The sequence below is a fragment of the Brienomyrus brachyistius genome, chromosome 13 (genome assembly GCF_023856365.1).
Source record: "Brienomyrus brachyistius isolate T26 chromosome 13, BBRACH_0.4, whole genome shotgun sequence".
NCBI lineage: Eukaryota > Metazoa > Chordata > Actinopteri > Osteoglossiformes > Mormyridae > Brienomyrus > Brienomyrus brachyistius.
The window spans coordinates 12,267,021-12,284,591 of NC_064545.1; the positions used below are offsets into that span (position 1 = coordinate 12,267,021).

At 46.2% G+C, this 17,571-nt stretch overlaps 1 protein-coding gene across 1 annotated transcript in view; it reads right to left on the bottom strand.

Moving 5' to 3' along the window:
- Positions 1-463: 463 nt before the first annotated feature.
- ntrk3a (neurotrophic tyrosine kinase, receptor, type 3a) overlaps positions 464-17,571 on the bottom strand; it is a 152,947-nt gene continuing 135,839 nt past the window's right edge. The window contains 4 exon segments of the mRNA XM_048973025.1: positions 464-4,120; positions 7,376-7,534; positions 15,934-16,083; positions 16,085-16,178. Coding sequence (XP_048828982.1) covers positions 3,935-4,120; positions 7,376-7,534; positions 15,934-16,083; positions 16,085-16,178 — 589 coding nt within the window. The 3' untranslated portion in view covers positions 464-3,934.

Consider the following 17,571-nt stretch of genomic DNA (forward strand, 5'->3'; position numbering starts at 1 on the left):
CATGTTCTGAAGGAGAGCAGTCAGAGTTTTTCTGCCAGTTTGAAATGTAAAAATCGGATCACAGGGAGGCAGACCCAGAGAGGTCGGGCCCCAGGCGCAAAAGAACTTGGCTCAGCTGCTGCCTTCTGGTCCGAGGCCCCCCCCCCCCAGGCCCCTTCTTACTGCAATTAAAGCCTTAAACCCTCCATCATATTGCAGGAGCGATTGCGCCTGGAAGGAGAGGGGGCCCGGGGCTGGCATCTCGCAATCCGTCAGAGGCCAGTGCTTTCGAGCTGCGACCCACAGACCTGCGACCTTCATCAGAGACCATTTGACCTTGGGGGATTAGCGGAGATGGGCCATCATATTCAGAGGGTATCTAAAGATCGGAAAACTCATTTCACCCATAATTTCCACCCATTTCAGCAAGGTGAAGTCATTAGACTCGCTGCGACCTTTTTTTTTGGGGGGGGGGGGGGGGGGGGGGGGCTGGTTCTGAGCCACCATCTTGTCACACTCACTTTGTTTTGATTACGCCGCCCAGAAGCCGACGATTCTCCCTCAGACGCAATTAATTTATTGATTTTCTTTGCAGATGAGCTTAAACAGTAAGTACAGGTAGCAGAATTACCCCAGTAAAGGCCGTTCTCTTGGGAGTAAAAGGGCATAGCATCGGCGAGGAAACATGTAAGTCACAGATTCGAAGTCTGGCCATTGTTCGAAACACGCTACCAGGTATCTCACCCCAGACGCCATCACCTCTCAGAAAGAGGAAAAAAGAATTCCAGCCACAACCATTCATCTTCCTTAATGCTTATCCAATGTAGAAATCCTACTCAAACAGGGGGAGCCTGGGGGTGGGAACACCCAAGCCTGGAGGTGTGAGGCTACAATGCTATTGGGTAAAATACTGTTCCACTAAATTAACTTTTCCATAAAAATTCACAGCAGAAAATGCTTTTGTGTGGTTTGCGGATTGGGGTGGGAATACCATTATCATAACACAATATCCATAATAGAGTCCATGAAAATAATATTAAGCAAATCCCACAGAAGGAGATACAAAGAGATCTATTAAGTTCCCCTGCTCTGTGATGTATGTGTGCATGCAGATCAAGATTCCGACACACGGGGGCGCTGCTTCTCACTCTGCCCCTGTCTTCACGCCACAGGTGCCCCTGCTTCCTCCTCCAAGCCTCAGCCAGGAAAGAGAGCCAAAGAGGGCCCACTGGCTGCCACTTCCTGGGCATGCAGAGCCGTCACACCATAAACTCAAGCCTTGAGTGCTGGGAGCACAATAGAGCTATAGAGGAAATGTGGCGGCTCCGCGAACGCAGGGCCCACGAATGGGACGAGCCCACACAGGCCCTCACTAGCTGCAACCCAGCATGAGCTCAGTCCAAATTAACAAGTGGTCACATATATAATCGAATAAAACATAGCATCCGTGCCCTCAAATCCATCCAGATGGTATACATTACTGATATCAAAGCATGTAAAAGAAAGTCTCAGATTACTGGCCAATTACAAATGTCAGCAACGTGTCACAAAAAAAAAAAAAAATAACCGTTTGAAACGCAAATACTGCTGATGAACTGGTACACTGATCTGCAGCCGTTCTTACATCCACCGCAGCCTGCATCCCATGTATATACTGTAGAGAGTCGGGCCACAGCAGTGGGGGTGGGGGGGAAGAGGCTAAGCGTTAACAGACCTAAAGAGTAGAGCCGTGAATGAAACCGCGGAGACAGGATGCCGGGATATGAAAGGCAGAAGCAGATTATCTCACACGAACATTTCCCTCCCCGTCGTCCTGGACCACAGCTCTGATTCCCCCTTAGAAGTAGGGCTAGAAGATCCTGCACATGGTGGAGAGGGCCCGCAGATACCCGAATCCGCCGACTATCCTCATAAGGAGCGGGGGCACTCTTTATTTATAATATACTGATGGGGGGGGTGAAAGGCTAAAACATGATCTGGTTGCATGCTGTGGGCCTTTCTGAGGCCTGGCAGGAACAGGAACAGACACAGTCACTGCAGGAACTCAGATCCACAGTGTCGAGCTCACAGGCACAGCCGTGAGGCATAGCTGCATGAGAGGAGTCTCAACAAGAGTCACAGCAAGCCAAGCGCCTATTAAACACAGGTCACCCGCACCGTTTACTGAGACTGCATGGTGATGTCAGGTCTGGCCTCATCTGAAAATCCAAAGTGATTTTTGTTCATTTAAATTAATGGTCAGTGACAATTAGTAAATATACTACTGCGATGTACGCTTACAGAGGGGACCTAAAGGGCAGCGCTCTGTCGGCTTTAGCCTGCCCGGTTTTTGCAGGTGAGTGAGACCGCATATACGGCTCATGTTTACACTCTCTGAAGCACGTCTTGTAGAAAGGCTAGAGAAAGCGTGCTATTTTTGGCAGGATGAAACCAGGTGATACTCTGCTTACGCTAATAATAAGAAATCAATAATTATAATAACCATTCATTTAAAACCTGTATTAACGCAAATTTGCATTTCACAAAAAAAGGAACCCAATGCAAAGGCCGCAACCGTGCCGCATAATATTTAGAAATCCGGTTGCTGAGTCTGGATGTGGACTGAGGGCTATTTACACCATCACAACACCTCCCAGGCAAACACTGATGATGGGTGACAATGACACACAGACCACTGTGGAATGCAGAACGTGGGGAACATGGACTGTGTACTACCACGTGACATCCGAATGAGCTTCCTCTAAATGCGACGGACAGTCAGGGTTAAGTCCTGGGATGCCTTCGACAGTCCTGTTGACATGCTCAGATACACGTCTTCCTCCGTGAGTCTGAAAGGCCAGAGGCCTCTTGCACCAGAGTTACCCTCTCCGAGGGTAACACAGTGAAGAGAAGCGCCTCCCACCGACTCCACATCGGCGAGAAAAAAGCAAAAGGACCTCGAAAACACCAGCGTCTCTGTGACACGCCTCAGCAGCTCTCCAACCTCAGTTCATACTCTTTTCCGTTAGGATTACAGACGATGAGACGTTTGGTGTCCTTGCTCGATTAAAAAGAAGGAAACATACATTCTATGATCATGTTAAAAAGTCGAGAAACTAAAAAAGGAAAAAAAACAATTCTAGGATTAACTCACCATAACATCACAACAAACTAAATAACCTAAACAGGAAAAGAAATAAGTTAACATAATTTGTGACACAGAATTTACAGTATATACATTTAAATTATTAAATTAGGTTGTTTGTATTGATTGTTGGGTCCTTCTTGGTAAAGGGTTCTCCAGTTCTCCAATACGCAGATTTTTTTTTTTATTATTATTATTATTTTCAGAAAAATAAAATCCCCCAAGATGCATCTCCAGCATCAGAGTCACAATCCAGCCAATCAGAGTGCAGTAAGGCTTTCTTCAGTAAGTCCCTGCCACTGGTCCCACTCAATAACGTGATTAAGTCATCTGCAAAAAGCGCCGTACTCTTTGTGATCGACACTGCAGACAACCACAACGTATTAAAAATAAAAAACAAAAAAAGTATATATCTATTTGGACAGGATATGAAAACAAATGGAAAAAAAAACACCCAGGTATTTAATCTTGTTAAGTTGTTGTACCAAATGCAAAATTATTGGTTTTCTTTTTTTTCCCCAGTTTTTCGGTGCTTTTTTATATTTGTTTTGTTCATTTTGGAGGCCATTTTTAAGAAAAAAGGATTTCAATCTTCATACAGTATAACTGTACATTTTTATATGCACGTAAACAAAATGTAAAAGTGCTTTTTTTGTCTTTCTTTAAGACCATTATCCAGTGTGTGGAAAGGAGTAGCAGGCACTTAGGTCCATCCCCATGTCGGGCGTGTGACAGCAGAGCACTAAGGTATGTGTTGTTTGGTTATTCCTGGGTAGTGCTGGCCTGTCTGCCAGAGACGGGCAGGTGGACGAGTGGGTGGCCCAGGCACTGCTAGCCTAGGATGTCCAGGTAGACTGGCGTGGCCTTCCCCAAGGCGTAGAGGATCTTCTGGATGTCCTTGATGTTCAGTCGCTGCTGCGGCTCCCTCTGCCAGCAGCCCAGCATGACGTCGTATACCTCCTTTGGACAGAGGCGGGGTCTCTCCAGGACGCGGCCCTGCGTGATGCACTCGATGACCTGAGGGGGAGACACAGAGCAGAGGTGAGAAGGCGCTGGTCATGCGATGAGTCAGGCTTCGCTGTGTAGCTGTATACATACAGCGCTGTGGGAAAGCCACAGGCCAACAAAGAAGATGCTTACAGCTATTTATCTGGGCTCAGGAGTAAAACAATTTAACTTTAGAATACATGCAGACGAACAGTAACAAAATGAAAGTAAGAAAAATTTCTTCCATTCGCCAAAAAGTTACCGATATCTTGTTGGATGGCTAGATAAACACCACTTCAGTTCCCAAACCTCTCTTCAGGGACACCCCAGAAACTCTGTGTATTTTTAAATTATACAGTTGCACCACTAGCATTCCGAATTAGTTAAATAACTTGATTGGTTTTTGATTACCCAAATATGCTATGCTAGTCAGAAAATCCATGGATGTAGGAGATTTGACGGACAAGATAAAAGATTTGAGACATAAAAGCATAGTTTTACAGCAACATCACAATTTTCTTGGGCGGCCTGAGACTTTTGCGCAGTATTTATCTTGTTTGCCCAAAGCAGAAAGACACGATAGCTCTGAAGTGAACTTCTTTGTTGTGATTTCAGACGAAACACGACCCATCCTGCTTATAAAGCTGCTTATCGCTTATCCAGCGAGAGGTGATCTGGGCCTGATCCCTGCAAGTACAGAGGGCATGGTGGGGAGCACGCAGAGCACGGAGCGGGAGCTCCAAACGCACACACAGAACCGTGGGCCTTCAGAGGTGCTGGCAGCCCTAGAAGGAATGCTAAAACAGCAATATACATTCAACACAGAGTATGACTGAAACCTGAACCACTGAACTGATTCATATAATAAAAGAATATTTTCATTCAGAACAAAGGAGAATGGAGAAGGCACGTCTGTAACTTTAACAACGTACGGAATAGTCCGTCTGAGACAAACGACCGCAAGACCACATCACATCAGGCAGAGGCCATTCGGGTTATTAAGAGTTTCATATCATCTGTCAGGACAGAAAAATGAGACATGCTGGGATCATACAGTCAGCAGGAAAAGAGAACATTGCTTTGGAAAGTCTCTGGCTGGCAGAGTTGCGTTCTAAGGCCTGGTCTCATAAAACTGCAACCTATTCGTCTACAGGGAGGACCCACTGGCTAAAATGGAATGGAATATTCACCAATAGCCAGCTGACAGGGGCTTGCCTGGCCTACCTCAGAAGTGTGGGGATGGATACTAGCTCGACACAGAGGGACACTCCCATGCAGCAGATGGATGGGGTGGGGCTCACAGTATTGCATTTGTATAAAGCGCAGCACCCCAAACGCATTGGCTCCCACACAGTGCTCCCACTGGCCACTGTCTACGAAGTGTAGTTTCAGCGCACAAGGTGGGGGGGGGTGGTCTGCGTTTCCTGGACCAGTTGAGCACATAATAAACTCAGCCGTCAGGAAGCAGCTGGGTAATGACCAGCACAAAATCCCATTCCAACCAATAAGCCAATGGCGGGGCAGAACTGAGAGTGGGCCACCAATGGAGGCATGGAGAGCTGGGGGGCCATATGCATCCCCCCGGCACACAGTGTCTCATTGCCACATATCAATTATTAAACTGTAGAGGCACTGAAACTTAATGTACATCTGATAATTCAGCTGCTTATTCCCCAACAACATCCAGGTGATTTCAGACGTAATGAAACTCTGCCATCTTCCACTCGGAGGGAGTGAAGATCTCAGATATTAATGAATGGATAACAAAGGCTGTCGGGCCTAAAAATGCTTAAAGCAACATAACACCTTCCATTGGATCTTGAAGCAAATGACACATTTATGCTGGAATTGCTTAATAAATAAATAAACCCTCCATTTTTGTTTCTGATGATACTGAAGACGGGGCGGCATGGTGGTGGTGGTGGTGCTTCTGACATGTCTTCAGTATCACCAGAAACATTAATGGAAGGTTCTTCATTATGCAATTCCAACTTGATAAACGACCTAGCCTGCCTAGCGTTACGTGATCACAACTCAGCCGAAGGTTCTTCTCTCTCTCGCTGTGGGATTGTGGGTAATCATTTCCCATGCTCGGTGTCAGTCAGCGTGCCTCACTCGCATAGTCAAAATTTAGTAGAAAAGCCCTAACAGAATAAGGGTGTAGCAGTGCGAGCGATGAATCTGTTTAACGACAATGCAATGCCAGATTTCCGCAAAATCAAAAAGGAGGCAAAAGCAGCTGTCATTGTATAGGTTCCTTGTTAATGTTGCACAAAAACAAAAAATATTCCAATGAACCAACAGATAGTGATTCCCATAGTTATAGTGAAAGTTGTCCTACAAAATAACCCTCCTCTTCTCCTCCTTCTCGTCTCCCTCACACCATCTGTGATTCTCTTCAAAGGCAAAGTGCAGGTTAATTTGTTTTATGTATTTTTACATAATATTTTGTATTAATCATTTTTATATAAATATTTTTGGGTTGTGGAACGAATCATCTGAGTTTCCATTATTGTTAATGGGAAAATTCACTTTGATATACGAGTGCTTTGAATTACAAGCAGGTTTCCGAAATGAATTATGCTCGCAATCCGAGGTTTTGCTGTACAAGTCTTTTGGCATTTTTACCTTTTTGGTAGCATTCACAGGTTTTTATAAAATTGAGGTTATTCAAATGGGACCCTGAAGAAGTGTCCCCAAAAGTAAGGAAGTTTCAGGTTTAAAATCGCACTTTGGGGACAATATGGTCCCCAAATGTGATCTATGAAAATCCAACCCCCTCCCCTCCACACACACATACACACAGACTTGTAATATTAATTTTTAATGGCAAAATCCTAATCCCAACAATGACAGCCTTAACCTCTACCCAGCCCTAACCTTAACCATAAGTAACCAAACAAAATACATTTTTACTACTTTGACTGCATTCACAGATTTTTGAAGCAACCCAAAAAATGCTAAAAATAACAGGTGTTTTGTTACATTATGGGGGACATTTGGTCTCCACAAAGTAATACAAAGCTAATCTACACAAAGTCACACACACATACAGTCAAACACCCACATGATGGGGGAGAACATACAAAATCCACCGTGCCACTGGGTAATTTATTCAAAAATAGTGGGGGTCCCATCCAGGGTGCTCCTGCACCATATCCTGCGTGGGATGGACTTATGGACGTAACCTGACCTTAGAGATGCGCAAATTAAAGTGAAAGCAAACATAATGAGAAGAGTGAAGCTTCTCCTTGCTGGCCAGGCGGCAGACAGGGGGCACCGTACCTCGTTGTTTGCCAGCTGGAACCACGGCTGCTTCCCGTAGGTGAAGATCTCCCAGAGGATGACGCCGAAGCTCCACACGTCGCTCTCCGTGGTGAACTTCCTGTACATGATGCTCTCCGGGGGCATCCAGCGGATTGGCAGCATGGTGTGTCCGCCCACCTGTCATAGAGGGGGTGACGTCAGGAGAGAGAGTCACGAGCAAACACGCGGAGACCTCATTGTGGGGGGGTTATTGGCACCAGCGAAAACAAAACTGTGCACTGGGAAGGTTACGGGTTAGAATCCTGTTTTCAGAGACCATCAGCTGGGCTCCCATCAGTACTGCCGGCTGAAACTGAAACCAGCGTATAATTTAATCTGTTTTGGGTGAAAGCGACATTTGAGCAACATGATTTGTAAATATCAACGTCTACTGTCTTCCATATGGCCTGTGCTCATTTAAGATTCGGCATAAAGGAGCTGCAGCCTTCATTTGAGGAGGATCCCAGCGGAAGAGCTCATGGCTGCCAAGACACGGGGAGACAAAGCAGATAACTGCGATCACGCGGAGATTTAAACACACTCGCAGTCCCAGCCGTCCCAGCCATACATTAATTGATTAAACAATAACACATAAATCATGACAGTACTCAGCTTCCATTACACCGCGTCGCGTTAAAATGTATTTCCTATTCCCGTCGAGTCGCGCAGCATTAATCACTTCCATGGCGGCACAGCAAGGATGAAGTTTCAATGGGCCGCTGTGTGCTCTGGGCTCTAAGTGGTGTCTCCATAGTAATTACAGAGCTCATTAATACCAAACGTTACAAGGGTCAGGCTAGAGGCTGAATCAGTAAATACGAAGAAGGAAATATCGTATTCCTTCCATGGACGTGGATCCTGAAAGCCATGGATCGCTCTGTTTACCACCACGCTATGTAAGGAGCCCAGTTCAACAGGTTAAGCACTATTTTACAAGGAAAGCACACCTTACAGCTTAAGGTAGATCTATAAACCCAATGGGATGTAACCACACTGAATCGCTTTGTTAAAGAAGATTGAGTATATTCACAACTGCGTAGCCTTGCCAGCTTTATTCCTTCTAATTGGCATTAATGACTGGTAATATTGTGTCCAGTAAGGTTTCTCAAGCCTCCTGAGTTCCTGCCTCTGTGTACGCATCTTCTTGTTAAAAATGCATTCAGCTTTTACATAAGAGGGGCACGTTCGCCGTGGCCTGTGAAAGCTAACGTGTGGGAGCAGCCAGCGCAACACACACCCACCTGGAAGGAGAAATAGAAGCCACCCGGTAAATAACACATAGGATGAATATTCAAGGGCAAATCCTCAAAGCGTCTGTAGCAGCAGATATGCGCATTATACACAGTGCATCAGCCTGCTGGAGTATGAGAGCCCCTTACAGAGGCTGCCTCCTGCCCTAAGAGGCCTCTCAAAGGAGGTGCGGGCAGGCCCTCTCACCTGCGGCCCAGCTCTCAGAGGCCTCTTAAAGGAGGCGCGGGTAGGTCTCTCAAAGGAGGCGCGGGGCAGGTCTCTCAAAGGAGACGCGGACAGGTCTTTCAAAGAAGACATGGACAGGCCTCTAAAAGGAGGCATGGGCAGGCCTCAGAAAGAAGGCATGTGCAGGCCTCTAAAAGGAGGTGGCGGCAGGCCTCTCACCTGCTGCTCGGCTCTCAGAGGCCTTGAGAAGCTGAATGATGCCCCACCTCCATCTCCCACCTGTCTTCTCCTCCAGCCATACTCCAGCCCTGGACAAGCCCTTAGTTTCCAAACATTCGAAACGTTCAGGAACATTCTGGAAGGTTAAGCTGTGTGTGTACCACAGGTGCCTCTTAGAATTCGCAGAAGAAAAAAAAAAAAACATGAATAGTGTGACCATATAACCCAGGGAAGAAACTTCCAGCTATTATTTTAAAACTGAAAGGCTTCTGTGGTTGGAAAAATCATTCGGTTCTTATGCTTTGACTGGTTTCCTTGATTAAAATACTTATCCAGCTGTTTCACATTAACAGTGACACTCACGATAGGAGCCTGACCAATCAGCATACAGCGAGAACTGAAGTGAATTAAATGAAATCCAGGTCCTTAGTTCAGAAACCCTGTCCTAGCTCCATCTGTCCTCCATGACATAGATTATCTGGTCAACCTAAATATGACTAACTAATGATCACACATAAACAAGTAGTCTTCCAAAAACATAAGATTAAGTGCAGTATAACGACATGCTATCACTCTATTACTCACGTGTTTGGGGTGATGCTGGTGCACACACACACACACATACACAGGATAAAATACTTGACATATGATAATAAACAAGCGTGTCACTCTTTTGTGCTATACTGTACTTTGTATCATCATTTTGACCATATAGGCTTGGTGTATAGTAGGCTATACCATCTAGGTTTGTTTACTGTAAGTACATTCTATGGTGTTCGCACAACAATAAAATTTCCTACCAGTGCATTTCTCAGAATATTTCCCTGTCACTAACTGGTGCATGATTGCACTGGCAACATGATTATTTTTAATTTCACCATGTGTTATCCAAACGTCTTTTGTATTACTTAGTTGTAAAAACACTCACTATGTTGCTAATTATTGTTTTGTATTGAATGACTTCAGTTTTACAATGACCAGATGTATTTTTGATTTTGCCTACTATGGGTATCAATTTTACACTGTCGGTGTGAGTACAGCTGTGGAATAAGAAGGTAAAAATATAATAGCATATTCAGTCAGGCCTGGCTACTCTTATGAGAATGATTTTCCTTTTCCTTTATTTGTGAAGTAGCTGATGAATACACTGATAGCCACTAAGCCACAACATACTATAGTGGCACTGATGAGATATAGTTACGATTTCTTAGCTTTAGATTATTATTTAGACTGCGTTGCACAGCTGGCGGACACGGCACAGCGCAGGGAAACACGCAGCATGGCCCAGATCCACATCGCATGCCACAGTGCATCGCCGCCAGCCCCTTCATATTTCAGCTGGGCCTCAGCTCTGTGTACCTGCCTCTACATTAAACACAGTGTAATATTGATGTACACGGCAGCCGCTCCTCTGGAGAGCCATTCCACTGGCGCTGTGACTAGCGGGGCCTGCCGCTCCATTTCCAAAGCCGCTCGACCTGGGACTGATTATTGCACGTGCTACATTGTTTCGGGCGTGATATTTTCAGCCCACCGCGTTCCCCGCGGTCTCGTCTCGTGGGCCCTGTAATGGGATGCATTCTGCTGCCACGGCAACATCGAAGCGGCGGCTTGCCCTTACAGGAGATTAGGTTCAAAGCCCTTTGCCCCCCTCCCCCTCCAATGTCTGGGTTTTCTTTTCAGGTGGGGCGCCTGCCCACCTCCTCCCTCAGCAGACAGCGGTGGACTGACTGGCTTGCTGACGTTTAGCAGAAGCCGCGGAAACGAGCCGTCCGCCGCGATGCTCAGCGTGGAGATAAGGCCAGAGAGACAAAAAGGGACGAGGAAAGGCTTGACAACAGAGTCCTGTCCATCAGTTTCGCTTTCTTCCCCGACTGACAGCCGGTGCCAAAGCCAACCGGATCCTGCAAACAAACGTACGGTATCCAAGCAGCGGTGATAACAATGTGGTACGCTTCAGCATGGAGCCGTGCAGCCTGGCCTCACTCGGGCCGGCTTTGTGCATGACGGCAGCTGCGTCAGTGCTCGTGATAGATAAAACCAACTTGAGAAACATATATTAATCTAAATGAGGTGTTTTTTTCCCTGGCAGTGCGCCGCTGCCCACACACCCTGGCTGCGAATGCGGTTACATTAGCCATAGCCCTTACTGCAGAGATGGGGGGGCCCTTAGCAAAGGCCACGCTAATGTGAGATTGTGCCAAGCCAGTACAATTAGCTGGATAAGGTGAAAATAAATGAGAAAATGTGCAAAATAAGACTGGAAATGATCCCCATTTTCCCAGTTAATGCTTTGCCTTCATTCTAGCCGCTATTGTCTGGAGACAAGAGATGCACGGACAAAGTAAGAGAGTTCAGTCAGCATGCGGCCTGGCCCACACTGGAAGGCATTTTTAGCATAACAAAAAGATGAGGTGATTATCTTCTTGCAGATACAGATGTTGATGTTGATTCTGAAGCTAACAGCGTGGACTTTTACGCTATTGTGGTTTGTTTCTGATCTTGTTGCTGATGTGGACGTTGATGCTAATGTGAACGTTCTCACGTTCTCTTAAAACGGTTTGCCACGTAGTTTATAACACAACCTTTGAATAACACAGCTTCACTATTTGGGGGCCAACATTCAATTTTCTTAAACTCGACTGCGATCTCCACTATGCAGCCGATCACACCCAAGCTGACAAAATAAACCCCCCCCCCCTCCAAACTGCCTGCATCTTGCGTCAGCTGATCAGGGCACCTCGACCACTCTGCGGCCTCCATCGGTGCGTTGTGATTTCCTCGGGGACGACGGACAGGCTGGCAGGCAGCTGGTGTTTCCTTCAATGCACTCAAAGCCAACGAAGGCGCCAGCTGCTTGTGGAAGAATTCCCATCACACCACTGCCAGAACCTCTGGGTCTAACAACATCAAGGCGCCGCCATGCCGTTCAAATCAAAGCCCTGGTATTATTTCAGTTTAATTTATTTAGTAATATGCAAAGACAGCAGGAGTTTTGAAGACGATAGAATACAAAAGAGATTTTTCCTGCCCATTCATAGTATGCTACCACTTGTTTTGGACCCTACCAAGCTCTTGTAGGACTGCATCGCCAGGAGCGGCAGAGAGATGTTGGACATGGCAGGCATCCATGTATGCAGGAGGTCTGACAGCGCCATCATTCAGTATGTTTTACGCTGTTCCAGGACCGCCGACAAATGTCTCCCACCATCATGGCCTCCTTCTTAATTATTGGGACACAATGTGTGCTCAGAGAAGAGCATCAGACAACAAAGAGGTTTAAACACAGTCATACTAAATGCTGCTGCAACGTGGATCTATGCCCAGCATAGTGCTGTGTGGCTCTGTGGCTAAGGACTCCTCATGACTGGATCCTCATTGGTTCAAAAGCGGGCCTCTGAGTAAGGCCCTTAACCCCAGCTGCAGAAGAGATTGGCTGCCCCAGCTCTCCGATCTTTACTTTCCGAACCTCAGTTTGAACAAAAGCATCTGGTAGTACATTGCTGATTGTACTGGGAGCACTGGTCTCTTGCTGCTTATCCCATCACTCTTGGACTCAGTTCTTAATTATTTGCACACCCCCACTTTAGTTACCTCCTTACATATTTTTATAATTTTCTGTCTTTATACTTTCATTCTTTATTTTTTATTGTATTGTGTTGTTATCTTGAATAATATTCTATTCTGACTAGCCATATATTATATTATTGCTATTATCATATCGCATCGTATCGCATCGGAGACCCACTTGCAGATGTCCTGTGAAATAGATTGCTTTGTAATGTATATTTACATATGATATTTGCATTGACTGTAAGTTTGCACATATATTTTTTTGTGCTGCTGCACATAAAAATTACAAATGAGATCCAAGTCAACTGAAGGTTAATTCAATTAATATGATAATTAAATCTCACCTGCTGGTTTTTTAAATATACATTTAAGCTCAATTTCTTATCGAAAACATTGTCAATATGAGATAATTCATTCAAATATTTACAATGACCTCACGGAAATGACTGGATCGTCTACAAAGAGACCTGTAGGGATGGCCTTGTTAATAAAGCTGGTATTCAGTACTGGATTTCTGGGTGAAAATATGAAGGTTTGATTGTGGTATTTCTAAAACCAGTCCTTGGAACCCCAGACAGTCCACATTGTTGCTCTATCCCAAATCCCAGAGGACTTGTTTGAGAACCGCTATTTTAATGGACTGATGGAATCCTGGAGTATACCAACCACCCCCATAGCTAACATAATCAGGAATGCCAGGTAATCAGTAGAGCTAGATAATGGGTGTCCCAGATAGGGACCCGCCCACCCCGGTCTGTCATAGCCTGTCCGCGGCCGTGCTCTGCGGTGATGATGAAGGACTAGTGCCCCTGAGGCTTGCCCAGCTCAGTTGCCATGGCGAGAATATAAACATAATACATGCCTACAGGGCTGCTTCTGTGTGCTTTCAACAAGCAAAAAAAGTACCAGCCTTAATAACAGGAGATACACATGCGTGCAAACTGACATCTAAGCCAGCAAAAGCCAGACTAATTGTCCTGTAGAACACAGACGGCAACAGCAGCCCTGTATCTCCAGTGATTCATAACAGACACCAGCTAATTACATGTGAAGCACAATGCGATGTGACTAAAAGCTCACGGGATGGAACCTCAAGGTAGCGGTAGAGCTTCAATCACCTCAGCTAGCTGACTAGACCCCTTATTGGAGGCAAGAGTCCAGGAATTAATCATGACATCAATGCTGCATATGAAATATAAATGTAACTGCACCACATAGCTTTAGATATACCGATATTCATATGACTGCAATGCGGATTCACAAACACAAATGTGACCTCAATACAGTCATTTAGCCCCAAAAATGTGATGACTGATTGAAAGCCAAAGCAGCATTAATCTTTCATATTTCGGTAGATGTAAATTATTCAGGATTTATCAAACAAAATAAAATGCTTTTTATACTCTACTCTGGCTGTGGACAACTTTCATCCTCTTGAAAAATACTGACGCTGTACGTCCTCATGACTAGTCCATTTCCTCCCTGGCCTTGCTGTGTCTTTGGCTACAGATGGTTCTTTCACTCGCACCTTTGCCTGGCAATTCTTCTCCCTGTCGACGTGGCATTGAGTTCCACTCAGCGAGTTGCAGATTCACTGCTCAATCCGTGCATCTGCTATGGGGGTCGACGTATGCTTGAACTTATTTATTATTTTGTCACGTAAAGCCAGCATTGAGGAAGTGAGCTTGGCACATTTTCTCTGTTACCATAGCAGCACACAGTTGACACGACATGCGTGGTTACCAATGGTAACGGAGAGTGTAAATAAAAGGCGGGACATCAATGGCCATTACGGTCACAGTCACTTCTTAGATTATATCTTTTAAAACTAATTCTACTTGTATGAGGGATGGACATTAACAAAGTCAGAACATGCTGTAATATCCATCCATCCATCCATTTTCCAAACCGCTTATCCTAATGGGTCGGGTGGGGGGGGGGGGGGGGGGGGGGTCCGGAGTCTATCCTGGAAGCAATGGGCACAAGGGCACGATATGGGGGGAACATGTAAACTCCACACACATGTGACCCAGGCGGAGACTCGAACCTGAGTCCCAGAGGTGTGAGGCAACAGTGCTAACCACTGCACCACCATGCCGCCCCCCCAGTGCTAACCACTGCACTACCATGCCGCCCCCTATATATATTATAGTCACCAAGAGACACTATACATTAACCAGGAGGGTTCTGCTACTTTCGATTTAGGTTCAAGGAATTCCTTTCCGCCTTTTTATTTACCTTTCGCGCCAGGACAGCACTTTGCATTTTGATGTATCATTAAGGCATGGTGGGTTAATTCAGAAAAGCTATAGATGACAGGTCATTTTATAAAAAAAAAAAAGCATGCTTTCATCCAAAAACCCCTCATATGCTTATCGTGCTTCAGCCAGTGTGCACCATTTTCCCTCCTGTCCTCCTCAGAGGTCCCTCTCCCCTTCTTGGTCCGGTCACGGTGACCGTTTCATAACCCCGTAACCTCTGCTCAATGCGGCAGCCATGTCATCAGGCTGAAAGCTCTTCTGGGGTCTGAAGAGCTCGTATCAACGGTGCTAAGCTCATCTTCTCAGCTTTCAATGAACTACATCCAACATTCAGCATAGCTCCATAACCCTAAGGAACATTAAGCAGCAGCAGGCAGCACAAAGGCCTTGCCCACAGGAACCGTACTGGTCTTCTATCTCTATATCTGCTGCCGTTTCCAGTGCAGGCTGTGTTATTTCCTATTTATTAACACACACCTAAATGGCTCATTAGGCAAATCTCACATTGGTCTTGCGGAATCCAGACGCCCACACACATGGCCGGCTTGCTTCAGGATCCTCCGCTGTCTTATTTAATCAGCCAATCACCCGCCCCCCCCCCCCCCCCCCCCCCAAAAACGTCAGCTGAACGAGGGAAATGTGGGACAAAACACCCGTGCTCTAAATGGAACCAAAAGCAGAACTTTCTGGAATGTTCCCAGAGTCGTTTTTAGCAACTAGATATTGCTTGGGGCTGCGTTTGAGGCATGAATTTTAGTAGCATAATTGGACATTTGACAGGCCAGCGTCACCGATGCTATCATCTGATTTAACCCTGCAGAGTTCAGCTGAATGCCCTCACGCCTCAAGGCTGCAGACCTGGAAGACGCCATGATCTAAGCAACTGCTGATCACAGCCGAGACTCCATTACGACCCGTCACAGCGAGTCGACGAGACAACCAAGACGTCTTTGATGGCGACTTTGAAATTCTAGCTTGCTCCAGCTGTCTGGAATCGGCGATTAGCTCTGAGCTGAGCTGGCTGGCAAGTGTGCCTATGTGTGTGAGCATGTGTGTTTTCCAGCTCACCCGGTAGTAGTCGGTGCTGTAGATGTCCCTGGACATGCCGAAGTCGCCGATCTTCACCAGCAGGCCGTTGCCCACCAGGCAGTTGCGGGTGGCCAGGTCACGGTGCACGAAGTGCTGGGAGGCAAGGTAGACCATGCCAGCGGCAATCTGGGGTGGCGATGTGCAGCATCTGCGAAAGGCCTAGCTCCCCGCTGGTGGGCAGAGGCTGCCCGTCCACCAGGATCAAGGCATCGGGGCCATGGGCTCTGCAGGGAGGTAAAACACCACAATGATTCCTCCCGCATTCACAGCTCCTGCTCCCTGTCATACCACGTCGACCTGGGTGAAGAGACTATATCACGGTTTTCATTGTGACGTGATACAAAGTGTAGCTACCTCCAGGCCTTCCCACAAGGCCATGGGCTACTGGTCATGTGGTCACATCCATTCCCTGGACTATGAGGTCAAAATTCGAACCAGTCTGCTGAACAAAACCTTTGTACTAGAAGAAGAGGTACACTGCATTTAAAGTTCTCATTTGGGCACATTCATAGATGGTTGTCAAGCTGACATAAGCACTCATGCATGTCAGTGTGTTGGAAATGAAGGTGGGACAGACAGCACAAGTGCATCCATATCAAGCTCTGAAGGTCATTGAAAGGATATTTTAAATTTGTGTATTACCATGCCCTGTGGTGTCCTAGCTAATGCGGGTGCTACCTAATATGAAATGCTTACTTTAACAAATAGAGCACTTTCAGGTTTTTTTTTTTTTTTAATATAAGATCCATTTGTTATTTTACAAGCTTAGCACCTAAAAACGCAATTATGGAGAATATTAATTCAAATTAATATTCCTTATAATTACCCGACAAGTCTACCGCCATCCTCTTAAAGACCAAAAGTGGGTAATTAAACACAGAATTTCCACTTTGCCTTACTAGTAATGAAGTCATAGCAGCAGAAGCAAGTACCATCTGTAAATTGGTAGCCTGTAGGACACAGCAATACAGTCTAGCCCAAATATCGATTTAACACACACCCCAACCAACCCGAATAAGGTCACCGTGAACCACAAGAACCAAGGTGCCAAGCTGCTGCTCTTGGATCTGCACTCATGTTCTGTACTGTATGATGGGGTCTTTTGCTTTTTGAGCGACCACCTGCTTCCCCCCTTCCACTGAACCAGGAGCCAGTCAGAACCCCATAATCTCTCCGTCTTTTAGCAAAGGTATCACGTGACTGGCTGCATTTTCCTGATAACCAGGATTGGAACAAAGGCCAATATGAACCCCCAATATTAGCACAAATATCTGCATGTCCTGGTACAAGCAGAGACTACAGCCTCTCTACCAGGGGAGGACGCCTGACAAACCTCCCAGCACCCAAACCCGCTCTGGGTCACAGCAAAGTGGGAGATGATCCGAAAAACCCAGCCAATCCGACCCCCTTCTGGGGCGGCAGGAGGATGTGGGTGCGTCCTAATCGCTAATGACCCCCCGTGCCTGATACACAGACATGTCTTTGTTTGTCCTGGAAGGGAGAGGTGCTGACGTCACGCCTCACGGACAGGCCGATGCCAAGCACCCTTCCCTTGTGAGACGTGGCGGGGGCTTTGGCTGCTTAATTCAATTTCACAGCTTAATCTGCGCTGGGATT